Below are 12,175 nucleotides of genomic sequence, written 5' to 3'. Positions count from 1 at the left end.
TACCCTCACCTATGGTGAAAGGACAAGATCCCGGATACAGGCGGCCCAAAATGAGTTTCCTCCGCAGGGTGGCTGGGCGCACCCTTAGAGATAGGGTGAGGAGCTCAGTCACTCAGGAGGAGCTCAGAGTAGAGCCGCTGCTCCTCCACATTGAGAGGGGTCAGCTGAGGTGGCTCGGGCATCTGTTTCGGATGCCTCCTGGACGCCTCCCTGGGGAGGTGGTCCGGGCATGTCCAACCGGGAGGAGGCCCTGGGGAAGACATAGGACACGCTGGAGGGACTATGTCTCTCGGCTGGCCTGGGAACGCCTCGGAATTCCCCCGGAAGAGCTGGAGGAAGTGTCTGGGGAGAGGGAATTCTGGGCATCCCTGCTTAGACTGCTGCCCCCGCGACCCGGCCCCGGATAAGTGGTAGAAAATGGATGGATATAGGTAATTGAGTCCGGGTGTTTGCAATCAGTAATTGGGTAACTGTGAACATGAAGTTGTTCGTAGGCCACACTGAAGTCTGGAGTTGTAGACATGACAAATACTTAATCTATAAGTTGAACATAGTACAAACTGGACAGATGAAAAAACAACAACAAAAATATGGAATGTAAAAAATGTATTTTTATTATTATTATTTTTTTTTACAAATGCATTATCAATTAAGCAAAAAAGTGCAGAGCATTTGTATTATTATCTGAATGCATGATACACAACATAATTGTAAAGCCATGTTGTGATATAAATTGCATCATTAATTAAATACCAAAATTTCTTTCAAATAAATGCTTTGTATGTTTATACCCAGCAGGAAATGTCCAGCCTAAATATACACTATATACATTATACTGTACATCATTATACACACTAGGCGTGATAAGCTTTTACACCCAAACTACAGTTCATTGTTTATTTGACATAAAGTACTGACAGTCAAACAAATTCTTAAAACCAAACTAATGTGTTTAATTTAGCCACATTTTGGCATAACTGTGCAACAGAATCCTGACATAAATTACATTTTAATGCTACTCTACTGAAGAGCAGACCAATTCCACCATTATGGACAAAATGGTCCCCAGCTGTAGGCAGGCTGCCCCTTTCCAAGACCAGCTCAGAGCTGTACAGGTAATGTAATGTAAGCCAATGAATTGCTCCATCAAGTGGCTTCATCCAATAAAATATCAAATTAAAAGATAAACAGCTGAATATTTCAGGGGAAAAAAACAGAAGGCAAACACAATCTATTTGATGACACTGGCTTCATCAGTGTACATAGACATACGGCTCACTGCAGAGAAAGAAAACATACATGCATAAATATGACTAGAAAAACATTTCTCATGATATTGCCATCAATTATAGTACAAACTACTAAAAAGTTAATTATTATAATAGCAAAAAAAAAAAATGAACTTAATTATTAGGCTTGCAGGTTCATAGCTAACTGCTCAAGCAGAATGAACCGATAGAATGTTTTATAAACAGATAGCAACTAACATGGATGAACTCTTCTGAACACCACAGATTTGGAAAGTCAGGATTTTGCTTACATGGATATGAAGGTCAAGAATAAAACATTTTAATGTTTTTGTGGTTCACATTCTAATGGTGTGTAGAAATTCTACCCAGTGCACTTTTAAATCTTTCTTACTTCAAGGTGTTGTGATTATCTTTTAAGCTTTATAAATGTCAAGAGGTTTACCTTCACGTGCATCTGCACCAGTGAGTATACAGGCTCATCACCCACAATGGCCGTCTCTAGTTGGGAGGAAGAAACAACTCACTGATTAAATACCAGGAAAAAAAAATTACTCATCTAAAGGACTAAAAATAAATGATATACGACAGCGCTGCTAAATTCTCACAACTGTTTGTTCAGAAGGTGTTTTATGGATCCTTTTTAAACATGATCATAAACATTGTTGTGATATAAGGGGATTAATACACTTGAGGATGTACTATTATAGGAAAATTAAAACTTTTCTTAATAGCAGGTTTAACAGGCTGGTAAATATGTTATTCACAATACCTGTTGCTGATACAGTTTTATTTGTTACATGAATAAATATAATTACTTCATTTTGCCCTACCTTTTATTCTCTTTGTTTTTAGCATTGGTTTCAGTTCAATCTCAGCATAAGTCACATCAGTGTAAGCACCTGCAGTAGAAGAGAACAAAACTATCCCAATGATCTGTAGCCTTTTAATACATCAGTCATAACTCATCAACCTAAACATCAGTCATTATCAGTCTCCTGCCAAAACTACACTGAATCCTAGCTGATTTTTTTAGAGTAGATCTTTAAACTCTTTCCTCATGACCTGTGTGTAAATGGCTTTGTTGATCTCAGCTGCAGCTTCACCTGAACACAGTGCAGTGTGTTGGTCTCTACAAGACACTTCTGTACTTTACTGTATAGAGTTAATCTAGAGTTAAATCTCCTAATGCAAGAGTAAATGTGTGAAATGAAATAAAGCTACCTGTTCCTCTCATGGCTGACTCATCCACAGTGTCATAAATATTAGCACTCCCTACACAAAACAAACAGAAGAAAGTCTCAGTAAAATACTAAAAGAAATTCATTAAAGATAGAAATAAACATTGAGACAGTGTCTGACCAGCCTGAAGTGGTGTGTGTCCTGACTGAGAATCTTCAGCTCCTGACTGGTTCTGATTCAGTTCTGATGTCTGATTGGTTTTCTGCTTTTCTAAAGAACAAGAGATAGATAGATAGATAGAGAGAGAGAGAGAGAGAGAGAGAGAGAGAGAGAGAGAGAGAGAGAGAGAGAGAGAGATTCTACATCTGAACAGTATCAAATACAAATACATTTTATATTAAAGACAGTGTAAAAAAAGGTCAATTATACAGTAGGAACAAAAATAATTATTAATTATAGATTCAATAACTATATGTATAGCATAATATATATTATTTGTATTGAAATATACAGAAGTCCTAAGAGTTATTATTTATATTTCTTTATTGAATGCTCGTGACCACATATTCAAATTTTACATGTTGTTGGTTTATAACAATGTATTATATGACTATATAGTATTCAGTACATTACAGGTAATAGTTCTATATTCAGTATGTGCAAATATGTTTTATATTTTTTAAAATCTACACAGAATTTAAACTATTTCTTGCACTGTAACCAGATTCATATCACACAGTATAATATTGACTTAAGTCTCAAAGATATGTTCATCAACACTTAATTATTGTTTACCTTTAGTTATTGTCCATGATTATGTGAGACATCAAAATTTGCTTTATTATTTTGCAATTCTGGTTATATTCTACATAACATAATTAATGTAGTAATCTGACCTTTTTTACTTTTGTAGGACCACAGCAGCATCATTAAGATCAGAAAAGTTATGAACAAAAATCCCAAACAAACAACCAGTCCTAATGTTCCATCATTGGATATAGGACCTGAGACTGAGAAGAAAAAGTGCAGAATTTCAGATATTAAACATAGAAACTCTTTAAAAAGAGACTCAAATATAAATACATTCTCAAAAGGTTTCTCACATCTGACTGAGACCCAGCTTTCCAGTGACTCTCCTCTCTCTGGGTGTTCACAGTGGTAGAAACCTTCATCTGACTTTGAGACAGTTTGGATGATCATCTCTCCTGTAGTCTGGTTCTGGAGAACTGATCCATCTTTATAGAAATCAGCTCGGAGGTTTGAGGGATTTGGGTTGTGATATAAACAGCGTAGAGTCAGAGGATGTCCCTCAGTCACAGGATGGACAGGACTCTCCAGGATCACATCACCATCTAGAACACAGAAAATTACTAACAAGGAAATCCACACACTATGATGTGTCTGTAGATAATAAACAAATTTATCTTTTTATAACACAATATCCTCTAAACCTGTGGATTCTGGAGGTGTTTTATCTAAATCTTTATAAAATGTTTTGTCTTTATGAACAGTTTCTCCCACTGGAATGAGAATAAAATGAAACACTTTTCTTTTCCTTTAACATTAAACACACTACATGAAGACTCACCATGCACTGTGATGTTGACAGGATTACTGTTTTCTCCAGATTCAGACTCACACCAGTAAACTCCAGTGTAGGATGTGGAGAGGAAGCTGATGTTACATGTAGATCCTGTAACTGATCCCCAGTGTGAACAATCTAACACTCTCTCACTGTGTGTGTATCGTCTCACTGTCCATCCAGTAGACTTACTCTGGTCCTCACAGCTCAGTGAGAGAGAGTCTTTAGTAAAGTGTTGAGTTCTGCTGGGATTGATGATCAGAGAGACTGGAGGAGATTCACCTTAAACACAGAAAAGAGCCATTTAAAGTGTCAATAAACAAAATAATGAGTCGGAACACAAAGAAATGACTGTCATGTCATGCTTTTTACAATTGACATTGTAATATATATGCATATATATATATATATATATATATATATATATATATATATATATATATATATATATATATATATATATATATGTAATCACACCCCCAGTTCCACCCATATGAGCATGGGTTCCCATTTGAGTCTGGTTCCTCTCAAGGTTTCTTCCTTACCAATTTAAGGGAGGTTTTCCTTGCCACTGCTGCCTGAGTCACCTCAGACTTGCTCATAGGGGATATATACATACACACTGTGAACTATGTATCTTAATTTTTTACCATATTAATTCTTTTATTTCTCCGTATGTTTAACCTCTGTTCTATGTTTCTGTTCTGTAAAGCTGCTTTGAGACAAAGCCCACTGTAAAAAGCACTATACTGTACAAATAAACTTGAATTGAATTGAACATTATCTCAAAGCAGCTTTACAGAACATAAACATAGAACAAAGGGTTATTATAAGAATAATATAAAGAATACAAAATTTAATAGAATACAAAATTCAAGCTTAATATTAGATAGATTTAGTTCACAATGTGTATGTATATATCCGCAATGAGCAAGTCTGAGGTGACCCAGGTAAGGAAAACCTCCCTTAGATGTTAAGGAAGAAACCTTGAGAGGAACCAGACTCAAAGGGGAACCCATCCTCCTCTAATGTAAATTGCAGTATTTATGTTCCAGCAAAATCTGTTTTATTCTTTTACAGAATTCTGCTGTAAATGATTAGACAATTAATGCAGTCAAATGAGCCAATGTACAGTTTTTAGATTTGTTTTTATACCATACATAATTGTACCTACTATTTGTATCTGTATCTGTTTAGAAGACATTTTCTGAAGACTTTATCTCTGAATAATTTATGTATACTTGGTCACATACAGAATGTTTACCTGCTCTGACTTTTAATAAAATCCTCCTTCACAGAAATCCTCAACCATGTTCTGAGTACTATATATGTGTATCATACACATACTTTATAACCTAATTATACACATGATTACATAAATACTGCATTAATCTGATGTTACATTCACACTTTTAAAGTCTACACTTCAACACAACAGATAATTTTCCTCACCAGTGATCCATAGTGGCTGTAGATTGCTGTACTGTGTGTAAAAGGCTGGTTCTCCTCTCTCTCCTCTGCACATATAAACTCCTGTGTGATTAAGAGCAGCAGGACTGAGAGTGTAGTTGCCTCCAGATCCTCTGCTGCTGTCTGAGAGGAGCTCCACATACACCATATAGCCATGATTATTATTTATTCCAGTTAATCCGTCTCTGTAGGGAACAACTGTGTACCAGCTGAATGTCCAGTCTGTAGAGGAGTCTGTAACCTCACAGCTTAGAGTCACTGAGTCTCCTTCAGTCAGCCAGCTGTGTGGAGATACACTCAGTACTGCCTGTGGTCTCTCTGTTACACAGGAAATACAAGATGATTTTGTAATGTACACTGAAATGAACTGAATATAATCTCTTACATTGTACTGTATATTCTGTATCTTTTTTTTCTTAACAGTTACAAGACAAAAATATGGTGAAACAAAGGGGATTAAATTCACTTACAAATCAAGGGTTAAAGTGAAAACAGGTGAAATAATGCAAATACATTAGAACAACAACCAATGACAGGACAGGGGCGGAGACAAGACATGCATCAGAACAAAACCCCACATGACAACGTAAACAAAAACACAACAGAAACAGGTCAATATATACTGTATGTGCTGGGTTGTTCTTAGATCTGTCCCGAATATTTTTGATAGCTCTTAGATATTTTCTAAGCAAGATTTAATTTAATCTATATTTTAATAAATAAATATAAAAAACACAGAACCACAAAATATAAACTTTTCTGTGCTGAAGATGTTTACATGTCAGAAAACATAGTTATAGTGTGTGTGTGTGTGTGTGTGTGTGTGTGTGTGTGTGTGTGTGTGTGTGTGTGTGTGTGTGTGTGTGTGTGTGTGTGTTAAACAAAATGTTTTTGGATCTCACCAGTCAGAAATGACAAATACTTTTAAACATATGTATTTCGAGATTATTCTGAATATTTTGGAATAACAAGAAATTACAAAATAAATAAACAATAATGTTTACGCCTTCTAACAAACCTGTGATGAAAAGAGGAAAAAATCATGACATACCTCTCACTGTAATCTTGACAGGATCACTGAGCTCTGTGTAGTAGTAGTTGTTGTTGTAGTTTATCCTGTATGCTCGACACATGTACTCTGTTTCTCCTGCATTATCGACTGTAACATTAAATGTGTTCACTTGTTCACTGTGCAGATTCCATAACCACTGATTATTTTTGTACCATTGAAACTCCCATCCAGTCCCCTGCTGCAGCTCACAGCTCAGAGTGACGGTGTCTCCAGTGTAGACGGAGCTCTGAGGATTCACTCTCACAGTCGGTTTGGGTTTTACTGTTGGTGTGAAATGATGAAGGTGTCAGAGCTGCTTTACACTTTACAACATAAGCAGTAGATTCACTGTGTCTAACAGATGCTTTGTGCCTAAAACTAACATTTATATTTAACATTTAATACAAGATGTTACAGTTGTATGTTTTCTTACATGGCTGATATTCAGTATATTTTAGATATAATTATAATTAATTCAGTTTGTAATCAGATAGCAGTGGTCAAAATGTCTGGGATGTTCCTGTGTATCACATCATTAAATCTGAGTGTTCACACATTTTATAGAGTCGACAGCAGACAAAGTTATTACATATTTAAATGTCTTAAAATACATTAATGACATGAAATACATCCAACAGAACAAAAGTAAATCATGGGTTATTACCCCAGAGGTGTTAATGTGAACAGTCAAGTGAAGAGAAGATAATGAGGCTTGTGTTTAAATATTGTGAGGGATTTCTGTGATGAGACAGAGACTGATGTGGATGATGATAATAAAAATCTCTCAAAATATCAGAATTCACAGATAAAACCTTCTAATTCTAATGTCTCAAATCATCAAATAAATCAGATAATAGCAAATCCAACACAAGGTGAGGTCACAAGGTGAAAAAGACATGATGATGATTGTGATAGAAATTGGTGTTTACTAGACAGGGAAGTAAAAGTCAACATTAAATAAACAGGGACTCAGTTTCTGACAGCTCAAAATCTGAACCCTGAAAATAATGTGAAGATATTAAATAAGAAATAAAAACAGTCACAGACTCACCTGATACAGTCAGTGTAACATCATCACTTATCTGATTGTGTCCCCCATGTCCTCTGCAGGTGTAGGTTCCACTGTCAGAGTCTTCAACATTCCTGATTATTAACACCTGCATTGTTTTGTCTATGTAATATCTCTTATTTCCATTTGAATAGAGTTCGTTATTATCTTTATTCCAGCTGTAAGTCCACTGAGTATTTCCTCCTCTCTGTATTTTACATCTGAGAGTAACAGTCTCTCCAGTGAACACACATGTATCAGGCTTTATGGACACCACAGCTTTAGGACTCCCTATAAAACATTCTGTTGTTAATAAACCTTACATAAAGTCATTCCCAAGTCTACACTACTAATATCATTTTTAGAGTAAGTATGAGTTCATGTTTTTGTTACTTGTTGATACTGATATGTGTAACCTGCTTAATATTAAGTAATCAGGGGCATCATGGAGCATTTTATTTAGCACTAGTTATATCTGTTGTTCTCTTCTGTTTTCTTACATATACTTGCCTGAAAATGACATGGATTGTTCCAAATGATGCACTTTGCAAGTAAAATTAATTATATCTATTTTTACTGAATTATGTGTTCATAAAAATATTTTATTACACCTGAGTTCCTCTGGCCACATTTAGTAGGGCAATTGGTCACACTCTTTCAGTGCAATGAACACACACACACACACACACACACACACACACACACACACACACACACACACACACACACACACACACACTGTGTTTAGTCTGTAATATTTCATCAAATTATGTGCCTCTGATCATAAATATAGTGAAAGTAATTCATACTTTCTGCTTCATTATTTTACTTTATTTATTGTATATAAATGAGGTTTATTATACCAAATATTACAAAATGTGTGCAAAATATATGTTAATATGTTGGAAACATTTTACGGCTCATTTTTTATAAGCAGTGAAATCAGACCAGGTCAGTTTGACTCGGTGCTCCTAAATTGCACAGAAAAGCAGGGAAGATTACAGGAGGGTTAAACTTGTGCTGTTTTATATTTAATATGTTAAGAAATTTAAGCAGCATTAAACTCTTTGAGTGTAAAATTATTTATTCAAATCTGATGTTGTAGCATCCTTTGGTTAGATCTTAAAAACTACATTAATAAACAGGGAACAAATTAACAAATTATACACAACCTTCTTAGCACTAAAACAATTTAAATAAGGAGACAATATAAAGATAAACTATATATAACTCACTTTGAGCCTGGACCACTGGTATGAGTGAAATCAGCACTAAAAAGGGAACAGAAACAGAACATGACATAAATATGGAAAATTTTCAGTCTATTAATGAACACAACACACACACAGGGTACAAAAGGGAGAGCTGAAACACTAGAATCACTGTGTAGACGTTGCACTGAAAGGACGATGCCTTTTGCTGCAGCAAAATAATATTCTGTCTTTACTTCTTTGGTTTTACCACCACCTCTGAGTCTGAGTGTGTTTCATACATCTAGATCAAAACTGCGATCACACTAGCCACAATGTAATTTATCCTTTAGCTAAGCATTTTGGAAGGGATTTGTACTTGGAACAAAAGTCTAGAGTGCTGAGTCTCCAAACTCGCTGCTTAGTCTCCAGATCTTTAAGGGTGTTGAAACACCCTGCTCTGGATGAATGAGTTAAAACTGTATGCTGGCCACTTCTAGGATGTTCTTAACTGATGCATTCATGAAGGGATCCAGAGTAATCACCTCCAGTGACAGTCCAGGAGTTCTTGTAGAGTCCAGTGGGAAGACCATAAGTTCCTGTTGTTTGACCTGGAGAGAAGGCTTCATGACAACAGCAGTCACTTCATCAGTGACATGTTCCGTGTCCAAAGAGTCCCTCTTCTCCAAGTTTAGAACAGGAGGCCCTGTAGAAGATTCACTTCTGCACTGTTCCTCTGAGTGTAGAGTAGATGTCCATATAAATGTTTATCTAGAGGTCCAAATAAAATATCAGTTTTCTTCATCAGATTGTGCAGCCTATTGAAGAGGGGGGTTTCTTTTTTTTTTTTTTTTCAAAAAGTGTACCTTTTTGCAGTTTTTCTCCTCCTTTTGTATTTAATTATGAGGTTCAAATACTTCATTTTGTTGACCTTTTATGCACTAATTTGTGCTGGATTAGCTTGTCTGCTGGTATCTTAACAAAAACGCTTTTTGATGAACCTAAATTATTTACTGCATTGTTGTCAAATTGCTTCCTCATGTACCACCTTTGTCAGTCCATACACAGTTCATAAGTTTAAAGACCACACTAACAACAGGATAGATTTAATGAACTTTACTGAAGTATTAATGATAATTATTTTCATCATCATTTCTTGACTCTCTGTCAATGCCTCTTTGCTTGTTGCTGTATTTGTCTTGACACTTATGGATTTAGTTCACTGTTCAGTTCCAATCTTCAATTAATATACTAATCATTCCAGATAATTTACCTCAAGTGGTCCGCTTCGAAGTTCTCAGAGGAATAAAGATGCGCACCGTGGGAGAGAAGCATTTCCTATGGCTCCAGTCTGCCGGTATTGGCCAATCACAAAAGTCGATATTGCACAGCCAATGTCACTATGTTTTATATTATTCTATATTATTATTGTAATATTATATTGTAGACTATTGAGTGGATAATATATATATATATATATATATATATATATATATATATATATATATATATATATATATATATATATAAAACCCCTCCCCCATTATTCAGAGGTGATGCTTCACCTTCTTCTTTCGGGTTTCCCCTCCAGGGGTCGCCACAGCGAATCATCTCTCTCCACCTATCCCTATCTTCTGCATCCCTAACACTTGCACCCACTAGCCAAGAACCACCCGAACCCCCCTACCTAAGGGCTTGATCTAAATTTCTCGTCTATCTTTAAGCTCCATCCATGTCTCATTTGCCAACATATAATCAGCTCTGAAGACAGAAGTAGGTGTAGAATCAACAGCTCTGTTTGGAAACCTGTTGCTCACATTCGAGGTCAAAATGTACAGAGAGGAAAGAAACAGTGAAGAAAGAAATAAAGAATAGCATGTTTATTTTGTTATCCCTCTCAATAGTCTTTATTTTTGACTCAATTTGCCTCATCTAATTACCGTGATTTTTTTTTTTTAACACAAAAACGTTTCTGTTGAGAGTTCTTTATAACTGCTCACTTTTTGTGCCCGCATCACAGAAAAGACAAACTTGTCAAGATCGGGGAAATAATCAGTCACTTTTCTTCACCTGTTTTTCCTTTTATTTTATCCAAAAAAAGTATTAATTTCCTCAACAGTACACCAGTCATAATTATTTTTACATCCTAGCTGGATCATTTTAACAAAGCTTGTATTTTTTTGAATCTTTAAGGGATGGCTTTGTTTGTCAAACTGACAGTACATTCTCAAACCCCACTTACCCACTTTAAAAGCAGCTCTTCCGCATAAAATTGAGGAAAACCACAGAGAGAGATTGAGAGAGAGAGATTGAGAGAGAGAGAGAGAGAGAGAGAGAGAGAGAGAGAGAAAGAGAGATTTTTTAAAGGAAACTTTATTTACAGTCTTAAAAAAGTCACGCTGATCGTGACATCACAAAGTCAAAAAAATAAATAAAAAATTATACATACATACATATATATATATATATATATATATATATATATATATATATATATATATATATATATATATATATATATATATATAAGTAAGGACAGGACCCCACTATCACACAAAAAGCTGTGAAAAATCCAATTCGTCATCAACTATGCAACACAAAGCGTTTCTATTGCACCAAATTAACTCAACCATTTCCAGATTACCCGTCAGTTTGTAAAACTGGTAATCAACCGCAATTCTAGCCTTAACAGTGCGTACAAACGCCGCCTGTGCATCATGTCCGGCTCTTTGTTCCATTTTGTTTTTTCTTGTAACGTATATGGCCAATTTTGCTTGGCCTAGTAAGAAATTCAACAATTGACACACGTGTCGTTTTCTCTGCATGTACCATTACCGTTTCCAAAGATAAAAATCTGCAAAGAAAAAGGTTCATCAACCCAACAAAATAGCTCCTTCAGTAACTTAAAGACAGGTTCTAGTCTGCGACATTTCATAAAAGCATGATAAACAGTTTCCCTTTCAAGACAGAATGGACATTCTGGGTTCACTTCAGGAGTTAAGACAGAAACAAAAGCATTAACTGCAATAATCCCATGTATAATCCTCCACTGAATGTCTCCTAGCCTTTTCGATAACGGTGGCTTATACAACACTCTCCACTCAGGTTTAACAGTATCACTCACCCCCAATACTGTACGCCAAGGTGAGTCAGTTCTACTGTTCAACCACTTCTTGTTGAACACTTTTACACAAGCTTTGTAAAAAGTCTTACTTGAGCTTGATAGGAAATCCAATGTACATTTTGCAGGATCCAGAAAGGCACCTGTCACCTCATCTCAAGAGTCAAGAAGAGTCAAGAAGCTTTTTATTGTCATTTCAACCATATATAGCTGTTGCAGTACACAGTGAAATGAGACAACGTTTCTCCAGGATCAAGGTGCTACATAAAACAAAGACAGGGCTA

General features: G+C 35.7%; 1 protein-coding gene across 1 annotated transcript in view; it reads right to left on the bottom strand.

Moving 5' to 3' along the window:
• Nucleotides 1–932: 932 nt before the first annotated feature.
• The window catches only part of LOC113633966 (obscurin-like), a 580,831-nt gene continuing 569,588 nt past the window's right edge, over nt 933–12,175 (bottom strand). The window contains exons 27-29 of the mRNA XM_047823084.1: nt 2,081–2,149; nt 1,693–1,748; nt 933–1,278 (exon numbers count right to left, since the gene is read on the bottom strand). Of these exons, the coding sequence (XP_047679040.1) occupies nt 1,276–1,278; nt 1,693–1,748; nt 2,081–2,149 (128 nt within the window). The 3' untranslated portion in view covers nt 933–1,275. The remainder of the gene's footprint in view (nt 1,279–1,692; nt 1,749–2,080; nt 2,150–12,175) is intronic.

Source organism: Tachysurus fulvidraco, chromosome 1 (genome assembly GCF_022655615.1).
Source record: "Tachysurus fulvidraco isolate hzauxx_2018 chromosome 1, HZAU_PFXX_2.0, whole genome shotgun sequence".
Taxonomy (NCBI): Eukaryota; Metazoa; Chordata; class Actinopteri; order Siluriformes; family Bagridae; genus Tachysurus; species Tachysurus fulvidraco.
Note: the sequence above shows the minus strand (reverse complement) of the source record. Positions and strands in the feature narration are given on the sequence as shown.